Below are 16,897 nucleotides of genomic sequence, written 5' to 3' on the forward strand. Positions count from 1 at the left end.
AGAACATGAGAGTTCACCCACATTCTTGATGACCCAACACAGTGTCACTAATCTCATCAGGAAATCACTTAGTGCCCCAGTGCCTAGGCCACAGAGGCACTCACAGACAACTCTAATACTGAATATGGCCAAAGTACCCACAGAGAGATTACACTACTGCATCTACTTGGAACCAATACTAAAACACTCTACTCAATAGCCAATATAATACACATACACAGGAGGAAGTCTCTCTCCTCAAAGCCAAATCCAGAGTAATAGAAGAAGCAACTGTCCTACCAGATGACCAGACATCAAGATAAAGATACTACAAATAGGAAAGAAAAAAAATGAAAGAAAGAAAATATGACACCACCAAAGGAATGACATAATTCTCAAGTACAAGACCCCATAGATCATGAAACCCTTAAAATGACTGAAAAGGAATTGAAGCAACAATCTTAAGGAAACTCAATGAGATAGAAGAAGACTCAGTTAGATGACACAATGAAACAAGAAAAACTTAAGCAGCAGGCTAGAGCAAGCAGAAGAAAGAATTTGTGACCATGAAGATAGTCTCAACAAAATAACCCAGGTGGACAGAAAAAAAGGGAAAAAAAATTAAATGAAGAAAATCTAAGAGAGCTAGCAGACAGCCTTAAGCACACAAACATCCAAATCATGGGTGTTCCATAAAGGGAGGACAAAGGAAAATGTATTGAAAATATATTCAATGAAATAATACTGGAAAACTTTCCAGGTATACAGAGAGAAATGGACCTTCAGATTAGGGAGCTCAGAGATACCCAAACAGATTCAATTCAAAAGGGTCTTCTCTGAGCCATTACAGTCAAATTGGCAAAACTCAAAGACAAAGAAAGAATCCTAAAACAGCAAGAGAACTGTCAAGTCACTTATTAGGGAGTCCCCATCAAACTAACAGCAGACTTCTCAACAGAAACTCTACAGGCCAGAAGAGAATAGGATAATATTCTTAAAATACTAAAAGAAAAAAAAAATCTGTCAGCCAAGAATACTATACCCAGCAAGGGTATCCTTCATAAATGAAGGATAAGTAGTGTCTTTCCTGACAAACAAAAATTAGAATTTCACCACCACATGACCAGCCCAACAAGAAATTCTCAAGGGAGTTCTGTATCTGGAACCCCAAAAAAGATAATCACAACCATGAATACACAAGAAAGAACAACACCCACTGGTAGAACAAAAATGCAAATGGGAAAGGAAGAAACTATATCTTACCATCTCAAAAAAACAACAAACACCAAAGACAAACAATAAAAAAGAAATGATGAAAAAAAAATAATTGAACTTTAAAAATATTTTTAAAATCCAATGAAAATCAATAAAATGACAAGAGTAAGACAATATCATTCAATAACAACTCAAAATGTAAATGGATTAAATTTCCTATTCAAAAGACACAGACTGACTGATTGGAATAAAATGCTAGACCCAACTATATGCTGTCTACAATGGACTCACCATACCTGTAAAGACACAAACAAGCTAATAGTGACTGGATGGAAAATGATATACCACACAAATGGAAACCAAAAACGAGTAGGAGTAGCTATTCTTATATCAGATAAGATAGACTTTAAACCAAAAATCATAAATAGCGACAAAGAGGTCCTTTATAATGATAAAGGAATCTACCCAGCAAGAAAACACAATAATAAATATATATGCACCCAACACCAGAGCACCCAGATATATAAAAGCAAACACTATTATACCTAAAGAAAGAGATAGACCCAATATTATAATTGTTGAGAACCAGAACACCCCTCTCTCAGCACTGGACAGATCATCTAGGCAACAAATAAACAGAGAAACACAGGATTTAAACTGCACTTTAGACCATTTGGACGTGGCAGACAGAAAATTTCAACCAACAACTGCAGAATATATGTTCTTCTCATTAGCACATGGAACATTCCACAGGATAGACACAAACCAAGATCACAAATCAAGTCTTAAAAAATTCTTTAAATTAAAAAAATTTCAAATATCTTTTTAACAACAATGGATTAAAACTAGAAACCAATAACAAGTGAAACTGGAAACTATACAAATACATGGAAATTAAACAGCATGCTCCTGAACAACCTATAGGCCCCAGAAGAAATTAAACAGGAAATCAAAAAAATTCTGGAAACCAATGAAAATAAAGACATATCATACCAAAACCTGTGGGATACTGCAAAAATAGTATTAAGAGGGATGCTTATTGCAATAAATGCTTACATCAAAAGAATAGAAAGATTTCCAATAAACAACCTAACACTACACCTCAAAGAACTAGAAAAACAAGAACAATCAATCCCCAAATTAGTAAACAGAAAGAAATAATTAAGATCAGAGAAGAAGTAAATGAAGTAGAGACCCTCCCCCCCAAAAGATACAAAAGATCAATAAAACAAAAAATTGGTTTTTTGAGAAGATAAACCAAATAGACAAGCCATTAACTAGGCTAACTAAAAATAAGAGAAGACCTAAATAACAAAAATCAGAAATGAAAAAGGAGACATTACAACCAGTACCACAGAAATATGAAGAATCATTAGAGACTATTATAAGCAACTACATGCCAACAAATTTGAAAACCTGGTGGAAATGGAAAAATTTCTGGACACAAACTACCAAGACTGAACCAAGAAGAAACAGAAAACCTGAACAGACCAATAACAAACAAGATTGAAGCAGTCCTTAGCAGCCTCCCAACAAAGGAAAGCCCAGGAACAGATGGCTTCACTGATGAATTCTACCAAATGTTTAAAGAAGAATTAATATGAATTCTCTTCAAACTATTCCAAAAAAATTGAAATATTGGCCATTCTCACAAACTCATACTATGAGGCCAGCATCACCCTGATACAAAAACTAAACAGTTACTTCAAAAAAAGGAAACTACAGGCCAATATTTTTGATGAACACAGATGTAAAAACCCTCAACAAAACATTAGCAAATAGAATACAGCAACACATCAAAAAAATCATACACCATGATCAAGTGGGATTGATCCCAGGAATGATGAAGGATGCAAGGATGGTTCAACATATGCAAGTCAATAAATGCAATACACCACATCAACAAAATTGAACACAAAGATCATATGATTATCTCAATAGACACAGAAAACGCATTTTACATAATTCATCATCTCTTCCTGACAAAGACTCTCAGCAAATTAGGTATAAAAGGAAAGTATCTCAACACAATAAAAGCCATATATGACAAACCCACCTCGCATATCATCCTGAATGGAGAAAATCTGAAAGCTTTTCCTTTAAGAACAGGAACAAGACAAGGATGCCCATTCCCACCACTCCTATTTAACATAGTATTGGAAGTACTAGCCAGAGCCATCAGGCGAGATGAAGAAATAAAGGGCATCCAGACTGGAAAAGATGAAGTCAAACCATCCCTTTTTGCAGGTGACATGATCCTATATACAGAAAAACCTAAAGACTCTACAAAAAAACTCTTAGAGCTGATAAACAATTTCAGCAAAGTTGCAGGATACAAAATCAACATGCAAAAATCAGTAGCATTTGTATACTCCAACAATGAACTAGAAGAAAAAGAAATCAAGAAAGTTATCCCATTTACAATAGTCACCAAAAAAAAGTGAAATACCTAGGAATCAGTTTAACCAAGGAGGTGAAAGATCACTCACTGAGAACTACAGATTGCTGCTGAAAGAAATTAAAGAGGACACAAAAAGATGGAAAGACATTCTTTCCTATTTGATTGGAAGCAATAACATTGTGAAAATTTCCAGATTACCCAAAGTGATCTACAGATTCAATGTTATTCCCATCAAAATACCAATGACATTATTCACAGAAATAGAAAAAAAAAAAAAAAACTCCTAACATTCATGTGGAACAACAAAAGAACCCAAATAGCCAAGCAATCCTGAGAAAAAATAATAATAACAATAATAATAAAGCCAGAGGCATTACACTACCTGATTTTAAATTATACTACAAAGCTATAGTAAGCAAAACAGCATTGTACAGGCATAAAAACAGACACTCAAACCAATGGAACAGACTAGAAAACCCAGAAATCAACCTACATACTTACAGCCAACTGATCCTTGACAAAAGTACCCAGAAAGACTGCTTTTCTTCAAGAAACAGTGCTGAGAAAACTGTACATCCATGTGTAGAAGAATGAAACTAGGCCCATACCTCTCTCCATATATCAAAATCAACTCAAAATGGATTAAAGACTTAAAAATAAGACCTGAAACCATAAAACCCCTAGAAGAAAACATAGGGGAAACACTTCAGGAAGTGGGACTGGGCAAAGACTTTATGAATAAGACCCCAAAAGCAAAGGCAACAAAGGAAAAAATAAACAAATAGGATTATATCAAACTAGAATCTCCTGTACAGCTAAAGAAATAGTTAACAGAGTGAAAAGACAACCTACAGAATGGGAAAAAATATTTGCAAACTATGCATCCAACAAGGGATTAATATCCAGAATATACAAAGAACTCAAACAACTTAACAGTAAAAAACAAAATAAAACAAAAAACTAGTAATCTTATTATATGAATTATATCTCAAAAGAAATGTTATGTTTTTTATTTTTATTTTTATTTTTATTTATTTATTTATTTATTTAAAGATGACCAGTCAAGGGATCTTAACCCTTGACTTGGTGGTGTCAGCACCACGCTCAGCCAGTGAGCAAACCGGCCATCCCTATATGGGATCCGAACCCGCGGCCTTGGTGTTATCAGCACCACACTCTCCCAAGTGAGCCACGAGCCGGCCCAAAATGTTATGTTTTTTAAAGCAGCTAAAATTCCATATTCCCCTTCCCTATTCTAGATAGGCAAGCCACCTCCCATTTTACCCCAGGTAGACAAATGGAGCTTACTCTCTAGAAGGGGTAAAACAAAGTGCCTCTGTACACAAAAGCACCAGGCATAGTTGAGAATAGGGATACCATTCTGAAAAGACAGTGATTAAATGATGAGACTCCCAAACCTCAGAAGGCTGACAGGCAGGCATTTGCCTTCCAGCCAGATAAAGGGGGAAATCTTTGGAGAATCTGACCAAGATAAGAAGATAGACCTAAAGACAAATTGAAAGCTAAACCATAAAACATAGGGGAAACACATCAGGAAGTAGGACTGGGCAAAGACTTTATGAATAAGATCCCCAAAGCACAGGCAACAATAGAAAAAATAAACAAATGGGATTTTATCAAACTAAGAATCTTGACTGAGAGTTCTGAACAAAATGGTAAAATCAGATAACCTTACACTGAAGCTTACAGTTGCCAAGCCCCCATTTAAACATTTGGTAGAGTGTTGGGTTGGATTAGTGACAACTATTTATAAAATCAGCAAATGAAAAACCTTGATAAAATTTAACTCCCAAAGAAAAATGAAAGAACTGAAGAGGAAAATATCTCAGCTGAGAATTGCATTTACAAAGTCAACGTAATATAAGCAGTAGATATTGGCATAAACAATACTATATGAACTATATGGAAGATGGAAAGATAAGGAAGGATACATGTGAATAGTAAGGGCCTAGTGCAGGGGGTAAAGAGCTAAATCTCCATATCCCAAGATGGGAAATCAATAGTTAATGTCTAAAACTGAAAATCAAAGTAGTAGCAATACACACGTTACAGCATTGGCAGATACGGAAGTAAACACCAAAAGAAAGAGCTGAAGGTTGAAAGTCTTACCACTGGGAAGGAGAAATTGGAAGGTGGGGAGAAGAAAAGGTAGAGTTTCTCATAACAAATCTTGTGGAAACCATGTGCGACACTGATTATAAAAAATGTAGACTTTCAAAATAAATCATTCGCATAGAAATAGGGCATGGTTTTTGATAAACCTGAGTTTAAATCTTATCTCTGCTACTTGCCTACCTGTGCTTAAGCAGGAACCATTACTTTACATTTCTCAGCCTCCATTTCTGTAATACAAAGGTAATGATACCTACAACTTATAGGGCTGTTTATGCTGATTAAACTGGACATGTGTAGAGTACTCAACACAGTAGCTGGCAGATGTTGGATGCGCAAAGTGTTAGTTACATTCCTATACCTCATTGATTCTGAAGCCAGAGTGATATAAAATCAGGCATTGGTTTGGAATCTTTGGCATAAATTAAAGAGATGTGTGTGCCTAGGTTTTAATGAGGTGATTGTCCTCATAATCCATAATAAGCACGAAGCCAAGAGTCATAAGGGAAGCCAACAGTCATAAGGTAAGCTAACAGAATTGGTTTGCATCAAGCAGGTAAGGAGGCAGGAGTCAAGAAGTGGGAAATGGAGTGGTAAACCATAAGGTGAGATATTATCAGATAAGGAGATAGCCAATACAAGATCTCACAGGGGGAAGGGGGCCATGTGATCATGAATGGCCATGATAGTAAAGAGCTGAGCTGTGAGACAGGGGTCCACAAAATTAGGGGAGTTTTATGTTAAGAATGTCAATGGGCTCTCAACACAGGTATTTTTTGTCATTGAGGACAGTAGTGAAAACGAGAGAAATAGTGTAAGCCAGTCCTTAAATCACCTGGAAAATGAAAGTGGATAATTACAGGCTGTAGACTGTATGAACAAATAAATGGAAAAGAATCAAAGGGATGCTGAAGTACCCATGTTCCAACTGTATCCACAGTTGGAATAGTCCATCCTACCCATTTCTATTTTGCAAGCAAAATATGGAAGACCCTGAGGACTTCTTGTTCCTTCTTCCCTCCCCACTCACCCCCACCACCCTGACCATATAGGAAGCCAGCTGGAAATGCAACATCATCAAGAGAAAGCTATGTTTCACAGGTGCAAAGAAATGTGTTTGGTGGAAAGGATAAAAGGAAATAAATAGGCTTCTTTTAGGGAGAACTTGCCAAGTAACTCTCCAATGTGAATGGGGAAAGCAAGTGAAGTTATTGAAGGATAGAAATGGGATGTGAGAGTATGAAGATACTTGAAAGAGAAGCAACAGTGATTGTTTTGAGAATGAGAACCAACAAAAGTTCTGATTCCTTTTCCTTGAATAACTTGTCTTTTTGGTTTTAAACCATCATTCTAACCCATCGTTGGTGTCACAAGCAAATTTGATATGCGTGCTTTCTATGCTTAATTAAACCCCTGCTGAATCAGGCAAAAGAAAGGGCTGAACTCTACAGCCCATGACCAACCTAAAAATCAGTTTGGCTGTATTTTTTTTACATTGACATTGACTCCTAAAATTTATAGGGTATGCTTTAGGTTCCTTGGCAGGAAATGTTCACTATTACTACCACCCACTCCTAGTTTCTCCAACTTAACCACATGAATATCATGCAAAAATAAGCTTATACCCTATTTAAGGTATTTCCATGGTTTGGCAGTACAGTAATTTATCAATAAAAGGAAGTCAAATAAGCCTGAAATGACTTAACTTTAGGAGACTCAGGCAGGCTCTTATATAACACCATTTTCTTTCCAAGATATTCACAAACCAACATTATATATATAGTTAATGAAGTACTCGTCTATCCTGGCACTTTAAATATCTACAAATGAACTTTTAAAATAAGGCATTGGTGTAGGGGGGAAAAAAAAGCCATAGGTTCACTTGGGATATTAGAAAACCCCCATCTCCTTACTTTAGGTGAAAAGTCATGATTATTAGTCATGATGGTCAATATGAGTGATGAACTTGTGCTCACATGAAAATTTCCAAGTATGCCATACTCAAGTGGCTTTCAGCACTCCAACTCATATTACAACAGATGAAGGTGTCTACGACACAATGGAAATGTATTTATTCTTGCTGATTTTCCTTAAATACTGTAAAAACTGTCATTTTGGGGGTGGTGGGAAGCATAAACAGATATAAAGTGAACTTGAACTTTGCATGGAGGTTGTGTCAACCATCCAGATATCTAGATAATAGGAAAATATTTCAAAAAGTTCATGGAAATATTCAATTTTTCTGTGAACTCTTTGAAGTACCATCACATAATCTGAAGTTAAGTCAAAAAGAACAATCCAGTATCAGAATCTGACTGAATTGACCTAATGGTGAGGCATAACCAATAACAGCTGTTCACAACCTTCAGCATCAATTTGTTCCCTAATGTTCATTGATGGTCAAATAGACACTATAATTTTCCATACTCCTAAAAATGCTTAATGCAGACATGTCTTCATTTGTGATTATTTGCTATACTGACCAAGAAGGTTGTCTTGAGAATGATCAGACTTCATTAATAAGCAAAATATGAGATCTGTTTACTCTTGTGTTCTCATTATCATGTTTTTATAACCTTCTTCACAAAGAGAGAATGAATCAAAGGCAGGCACATTTAAACCCCATTTCAATAAGATAAAACTGAAGCACCAAAAGGATAGTGATTTATGTTGGGTTCAGTGAGGCAGTGGCTCAGATAGAACCATCATACATAGTTCATATTTGAAAACAAAATTGCCTCAAAGAGTGCCCCAAGGCTGCATCTGCAGGATATATGTTTTGGAAGGAAAAGCAAACCACACAGCTTTAAGATTTATAAAGATGGCCTGTGGCAGTATCTATGTGGTTGCTATCAGAAAATAATAATAATAGCACTTACTAGTGTTTAATCATGCCAGGTACCATATTATACATTTAATACGTACTCCATTTTCTCCTCACAACTGAGGTATTATCCACACCTACAGATGAGAAACTGAGGGCTGAGGGTTATGGTTACAAACCTAAGAAGTGACTGAGCTGGGTCTCAAATCTGACTCCAAATCCTGTGCTCCTACCCAAATAGTATAACCCTTCTTTTTCACATTCATAACTACAGTGGACATTTTCTAGTATGAACAATTTAATCAGTTTGACTAAATTTTTTTTTCTGGTATTTGACTCCCAAAGTTTATAGGATAAACTTTGTGTCCCTTGCAAAAATATAAAGTAGCTTACAAAATGACCCAAGCATCCACACCCCACGTTGCAGCCACCTTGGATTCTTCAAGGAAACAAGTGCCTAAAGCAAGTTGTACTATTTGTCCAGAAATACCACCTATCAACACAACTCACATTATTTGTGTTTACAGAGGTATGGGTCAGTGATAGCAAATAATAAAACAAGAAAAATAAGACGTAAAACTTCTAAAGTTTTTAAGACAAGCTCAACAGCAGACTTTTTTTAAAAAAAATCTATGGTGATGTTCTCAAGAAAAATGTGGAATACTTAGAAAAGAGATTAAAATAAAATGGACCCTTGTCCAAGGCCAGGCCTCTCCTGGATTTACTCCATATTATGAAGCTATCAAATAAAATGCTTATTATGATTCAAGCCCTCTCACCGAATAAACTCCCACTCTTCTGAACTGACCTTTTTATGTCTAATTCTTTAGGAGTTGAAGAGATGTGGAAAAACTCAGCAACCCAGACATGTGAAAAGCTTCACAAAATTAAATTTAGAGAGTGACCAATAGAAATGGGAATTTCTGTGGTAAACTAGAGAATTGCCTTTCTACAAGTGAGTTTTTGTGTTGTAGTTTTTAAGGAGTGTGTATTCTCATGTCCAGAATGGTTCAGTTGTAGTCCTGTCATGATCAAAAGGAATTAATTAGGAAGAAGGATTCCATCATGTCTGAATAGTGACTCCAGGATTTTGCCACCTGAACTAATCAGGCACATTCTCACTCCTCAAATTCTTTCTCTAAGAAGAGATATTCCTCTGTCAAGATTCAACCCACCCATTCTGTAAGCTGTAGTTTATTAAGCCCTTCTCAGGTATGAAATGTCAATAAAAAGGATTCTTTCCCCCTCTGTATTCAGCAGTCAGTAAAACATTGGCACAAGTCATACTAAACACAAAGTTTAAAGGCTAGCTTAGAAAAGACTATTGGTTAACAGAATATGAAGGGAGCTAGTGAGAACCATGAGATAAGAGTTTCTCCTTCTTTGGGAAGTCCATTAGCCTTTATATGGAATCCTTAAAAGCTGTGTTAACCAAGAGAATAAATAGCTGTCCCAAAGTTATCCAAAAGTTTAATTAAAATTGAGCAAGTTAACACAACTGTTTTTAAGACTTCATTTCTTTACACCTTGACATATGCAAAAGAACGCATCTTGGGTTTTGCCCTTTTGTGAGAGGAAGGTGTGGGGGGGGGGACGGAAGCATCTATGTATTTATAACAGCATTACTTCTATTCTTTTTAAAGTATACAAGAGTTGGAACCAGCCCAAATGTCCATCATCAGATGAGTGGATACGGAAAATGTGGTACATCTACACAATGGAATACTACTCAGCTATAAAAACGAATGAAATACTGCCATTTGCAACAACATGGATGGACCTTGAGAGAATTATATTAAGTGAAACAAGTCAGGCACAGAAAGAGAAATACCACATGTTCTCACTTATTGGTGGGAGCTAAAAATTAATATATAAATTCACACACACACACACACACACACACACACACACACACACAACCGGGGGGGGGGGAAGAAGATATAACAACCACAATTATTTGAAGTTGATACGACAAGCAAACAGAAAGGACATTGTTGGGGGGGAGAGGGGAGGGAGAAGGGAGGGAGGTTTTGGTGATGGGGAGCAATAATCAGCCACAATATATATCGACAAAATAAAATTTTTAAAAAATTTTTAAAAATTTTAAAAAATAAAGTATAAAAAGTAAAAGTGCTTAAGCAATTTAACTTAGAGAACTTTACAATTTAATCTCCATATCATCTATTTGGGTTAGATGCTGTTAACTGCTAATGACTGACTAGTAAGGAAATCTTACAATCGGCTCATTTAACACTGACTCATCTAACAAATAGCATGTGGCCAAAGTTTTCTTTGGGTATATATGCCATACTTGTGCTCCTGACAGTAACTGCAGCATGTATTGTAAGTGCTGAACACTAAGAAGGATCTTGATGGCTCCTCCACTGGACAGCAATTTGCTTTGCAGTGAGTCAGTGACAGCCATGGAAGAGATTCTAGTCTCTATACGATCAGGCCATACATCATTTAAAGCTGCCTAAAACAGCCCATTTGTGTTTGTAAAGCAGTCTACTAACCCACTGGGTCTCCTGCCTCCAATCAGTCTAGTGTAGTGATAAAAATATTGCTGACTGTCGTAGCAAAAGTTCATTTCTGACGTAAATAAGTCTTTTTAATTACAAAAGCTAGTAAACTAGACTGGGCTGTCATCTTTTGCATATAAAGAGATATATGAGGAGCAATATACGATACAGATATTTGAGAGAGGCATACTCAATAGCTTACCTCTTATTTTTCCAACATTCCCATTTCATCTGTAAGGACTGAACCACATTAGGCAAATATGGTATTTCTGACTCCTGATAGTGCTTAGGAAAGAGACTTTTTATTATAATCAGTTTTTCTTTACTTTGAGTTCATAAAGAGTATAATTTCCCACAGGCTGAAAGAGGTGCTTTGGATATCAAAAAACAAACAGTTGTAGAAGTACGAAGGGTTTTCAAAATTTCGTGGAAAAATTCATATTATCTTTTAATCCTATTTTTCAACAAACTTTTTGAAGTACCCTGTATGTATGTCCAGTATACTGCTCCACCCCCCACCCACCCCTCTTTGCATTTAAGGTCAGCACCCTATTTTTCCCTATGTCAAGATGGATAGCCTAAAAAATAGGAGTCTACTTATAAAACAATGAGAACAACATTTGTAACTAAAACAATCCTCAAAAATCTACAACTTAAAATCCCATTATAAGATCCCAAGGGGAGAACAGGCCAAATATGGTTGCATCTTTCAGACAGCAGCGTACTCACATTAAAGTACAAATAAGTACAGATGGTTAGTATCAGGTAATGATGTCAGATAAAGATGGAAACCTTTCAATTAATTTCAAATAATTTAAACCTGTTTCACATTCAGAAGTGACACTGAAAGTTTCATTTTCTTAAAAATGTAAGAATTGAGGGGAAAATCCACATAGAATAGGCTGAGAGGACAGCCATCATTTTTTTTTTTACTAAAAATGGCAACCAGAATAGAGCAAATCGACCTTAGAAAATCAAGTAACTGGGCCGGCCCCGTGGCTCACTTGGGAGAGTGCGGCACTGGTAGTGCTGAGGTCGCAGCTTTGGATCCTATCTATATAGGGATGGCCGGTGCGCTCACTGGCTGTGCTTGCTGAGGGTTGTGATCCCCTTACCGGTCAAAAAAAAAAAATAGAGAAAATCAAGGAACATCTGAAGACTTACCTTACCTACCTGTTCATTAATCAAAATTTTAACAAATGAAATACAATATATAATGGTAGTTTTCTAACTCTAGGGGGGCTCAGGAAACTCTGGATGCCTGTTAAAATGCAGATTCCTTGATCTCAATTCCAAAGATTGATTCAGTAGGTCTGAAGTAGAATCTGGACATGTATTTTGATAATACAGACCAAGCAAGGATCTGCAAATGAGCACTCTAAAGTTATTTTAATTAATGGAGGCTCAGCACATAATATCATTAGCATGAGTCATAAATTATGTTACTATTGTCACATTAAATGATTTATAACAATGGTCCTCAATTTTTGAGAAAAATCAGAGAATCTTTGAAAAACTGTGACCTCTCTAAAAATATGCACTTATGCACACAAGACTTTGCATGCAGTATGAGGTTCAAGCACCCTTTGAAAACCCCAAGTAAAGGTGCCCCAGCTAAATGACATTACCCTGTTACAGAGCTGCACACAAGTCAGGTGTAGTTCTAGGTTCCTCAAAAACATTTTGGGCTGCTTTACACAAACTATTTTTTTTAATAATGACAAATAAATTTCCCATAAGAATTAGTTGGTATCTATAAAAACTCTTTGCAATGTTAAGCAAGGAAGAATTACTATCTATCCCAAAAGGGTGTTTCCTTATTATTCGAAAAAGATTTAGTCTCTAATCATCAAGACTAAAGTTCCTAATATATAAAGAGATAAAGAATCTTAGACAAATGAAACCACAAAATGGTGAAGTTCTTAAATGCAAAAACGTTTCCCACGGATTCATACCAGAATTGAAAATATGTTCAACAGTTAAAATTGGAAACTACCTGAATTTTAACAACTTTAAATATCACATAATATCTTACATGTTATAAGGGTATCGACAGAGGATCTTGTGAAAACTGAAATAAACCTTCAAAAAGTTAAGACTAACAAATTTACCTGAACTATGTATTTTAGCAATCTCAATAGCTCAAGTTTAAATAGTATTTGCTAACTGGATTTTATAGACTAATTAAGACTATATAGTATTATTCTGTATTATCATCACTGTCATATCAAAAATGTGCTAGATAGAATACACAGTTCAGTAAAAATTATGTTCTAACATCTAGATTTATAATAAAACTTGATGAAAGCTCAACTTACCGAATGTATTAAGACTAAAAAAAAAAAAATCTGAAGTAGATATGATATTACATAGTAGGAGAAAAAAAAAATAAAAACCAAAAAGCCAATGTCCAGGAAGAACAAGAAGGACATCAAGATGTTCTTAGCAATTTCCTGAATATCAGGAAATGAAAGGCTGGAGATACTGAGTTTTTTGATCAGTTTACTTTTTTTTTTTCCTGAACAGGCTTACTCATTATTAACTGATGAAAGATAACACACATGATATTAAAAACTAAAACCTAACAGTTTTATTGTCATGACTGTCAGTTAATGATCAACTAGGAAAAAAGTTCATTTGGTTTCCTAACTTTGAGGGGGAAAAAAAATCTATCTACTAGACCATTTTAGAACTGCAAAACTTCTAGTTTACACTATTAGCATCAATTATTGTTAAGTTGCTTTACTGAGTCAGATAATTATATCCTCCAAGGCAACACTATGCTCATTTTCACGCTGATGTAAAACTTTTTCAGTTACTAAAGGGGTCATATTTCTTTCTCATTTCCACAACTCATTCAAATGATTATTTCAATCACATAAAAATATGAGAAACATTGAGGTCCATCTTGAATTTCTTCCTTCTGATGAAGAACTAACAGACTATTTCTAAATGTAATTTAACTGAAAACAGTACTTTGACTTCAAATTTATTTTAATGGTATACACAGGAGTTAAATTACAATTCAAATGGAATCAGTTATGTTAATTCCATATAACTTAAAATCATGCAATACTGCATGGTAAAAACAGCTTCATTTATATACAAAAAAGTATTTTGATATTCATGATCATATCTTGAAATTTTTGACATAAGCTTTTGCAAAGACTATTTTATAAAAAATTTAAAGACCTGATTAATCAGTTAATGCACTATTAGGAAAGATAATAAACATTATTAGTAAAGTGAGGTTACAGCAATTAATTTTAAAATTATAACAGGTACAGGGTTGAATGTAGTCTCATGAAATAAATGTTTGGTTAAGAAAATAGTTTTTAAAAAGATTTCATATTGAAGCCATGTATTAATTTTGTCAAACCAGGTTATATAAATCAATAGTCAACTTCATTCAGTTAAAGAAAATATGCCTATCCTCTCTTATACTCATAAATAAGTACTTACATATAGTCTTTATACACAAGTGAAGAAAAGTTCAATGTAAAAAATATATGGCCAGTCCACTTATTATGGTTGAAATAGTTCTTCACCTATATATTAAATTGCATTGATGAAAATGTCCAATTGAATCGCATTCAACCAGCATAAATATTTAAGCTGAGTATTGTTGTAAAAAATGGAGAAAAACAAATACTTTTATTTTTACTTCATCACTGGGTAACAATCTACTTCTCAGCTTAGAATGTTATAGAAAGGCTCAACATTTAATTTAATCAAATCTAAAACCCACTTAGAGTAAACAAAGTGAATGTTTTTCAAAGTGCATAATTTCCAACTCATCCACTTGTAATATTTATCTGATTCCAGTTCATCAGCAAGAAAATAAGATGTACTTGGCTATAAAAATACTAAGGAATGTTATTGAAAAGGAAATGCTATTTGGTAGAAGTAACTACAAAAATAATTAGTTTAAATCTTTGTAAAGCTTTAATGCAAGAACATCAGTACACTTTCTTTCCATAAACCTTAAAGCATGATCAACACCAAGCTTTTAAATTTCCACTGTTCAAGTACTTGAAAAAGAGTTGCAACGAAGTGTCTTGTTTTTTTTAAAAAAAAAAGCAAGAAAAATGATCATGCAGTTGCTAATCTGCTGACATTTGAGGACATTGTTATCTGTGTTGGTCTGTCATCTCTGGCTCCACTGGCAGCAAGTGTAGGCAAGGCATTACTCTTAAATGCAGAAGTAGGACAAGTCATGCCAACATTTTCATCTTCACCAGTGTCTGAATCTGGCGTAGTAACTTCACTGTCTTGAAGCCCCAGAATCTCACAAACTGCTTGTGGCAATTCCTGGATATGAAAAATCAAACACAAAACCATCATTCACTACAAAGGAAAAATAATCACCAAGTAACACTTCTATTTAAGACCAGATTGACTCCAGAATCCAGAAATTTGTTCTACTAGTGTAAATTTCATGTACCCTTCTCACACCTTCCTTCTCCACTCCAAATGAAATCCTGACCACTTTTTTTTTTTTCATAAGTGGTTCCTGGTTCTCTTCCAAAAGTCACTTGTCTCTGCCACGCCCCACACACCCCCCACCCCGTCCCACCCAGCTCTCCCACAAACATATAGTTTTCTAATACTTGGCATTCATCTCTTTTTCCTTTTTATAATAATATCTGATTTACATCATCTCTCCTTCAGTAAATAGAAGCTCCTTAAAGATAAGAAGTACCTCACTGATATGTTTTGGAAGAGAATAGCTATCAAATAAATCTTTGTAGGACCGAACCAAATAACTGTTTGAATCCATATACAAATGATACAAGGACCAAACAAGAATTCTCATAAAAATGCAAAAGCCAAAATACCTAAAAAGTATACTGATTTTGTTTGAATTCAGATAATACATCAACTTTCCCTTGTTTTTAAAAATAGTTAAGAGCTTGACTGACACAGGCTAAATACTATTCATTTATTATTTCCGACTGCAGTTATCTTTTATTTAGAAATAGTGTGTATTTAATATGAGATCCTATTCTGTATTCATTAATTCAATTGGGTAATATATCATCACCTAGTTAAATTCTTACAAAAATATTTTCATTACTTTTTGTAAATGTTGTGCAAAAATAAAGACATTTTGCCTTATTATTAGATATTTCTACTTGGCATAATTAGTCAACTGTTTTCAATTAAATACTGTAAATCTATAATAGTAAATAAAAAGACTCAATGCTTTGTGTCTGCCCTCAACTTGCTAAAACTGCCATTTATTTTACTTCTAAAAAGAAAAATCTTTCTTGATCTGAACCCACCAAAAACAAAAAATCTTGCAATTATTTGAAATACTGTATACCTTGCATTTTACCATCTGTAGAGAAATTGCTTCTGCCTTGCACAGTATATCTTCCACATCAATTTTCATGGACAATTCATTGATATGCTAAAAAGCATCAACAAAATAAAATGATAATCAAAACAAAGCACTATTATATTCGACTATATAAATAATTTATTACTAGTTATATTTCGCTGCAGGTAAAATCCTTAAAATAAAAATATTCACATTCTACAAATAAATAGGAAATTCAATATATCTTTCATTAGATTATTTCAAGTTTTAAAGCTAAAGAATAGCTAATAAGCTAATGGAATATTAAATTCAGCAGCTGTCACAAGTTTGCCATCTCAAAGTTATAAGCAAAAGATAACATAAAAGAGTATTTGTTGAATTTACTTTTCTTCCTAATTAGCCAGATAAAAATAATTGGCCAATATGCATTGGTTAAACTGTCATTCTCAGAGTCAGTCCTAGCACTAAGCATTACTGATGCAATTTACTCAAGAGATTTA

The 16,897-nt window shown here is 34.6% G+C and overlaps 1 protein-coding gene across 4 annotated transcripts in view; it reads right to left on the reverse strand.

The window, feature by feature from the left end:
• Positions 1–14,325: 14,325 nt before the first annotated feature.
• Positions 14,326–16,897, reverse strand: part of TBC1D15 (TBC1 domain family member 15) — a 70,041-nt gene continuing 67,469 nt past the window's right edge. For all 4 annotated transcript variants that reach the window (XM_063074601.1, XM_063074602.1, XM_063074600.1 and 1 more), the window contains 2 exons: positions 16,401–16,487; positions 14,326–15,385 (listed from right to left, as the gene is read on the reverse strand). In XM_063074601.1, coding sequence (XP_062930671.1) covers positions 15,167–15,385; positions 16,401–16,487 — 306 coding nt within the window. In that variant the 3' untranslated portion in view covers positions 14,326–15,166. The remainder of the gene's footprint in view (positions 15,386–16,400; positions 16,488–16,897) is intronic.

Source organism: Cynocephalus volans, chromosome 12 (assembly GCF_027409185.1).
Source record: "Cynocephalus volans isolate mCynVol1 chromosome 12, mCynVol1.pri, whole genome shotgun sequence".
Lineage (NCBI taxonomy): Eukaryota > Metazoa > Chordata > Mammalia > Dermoptera > Cynocephalidae > Cynocephalus > Cynocephalus volans.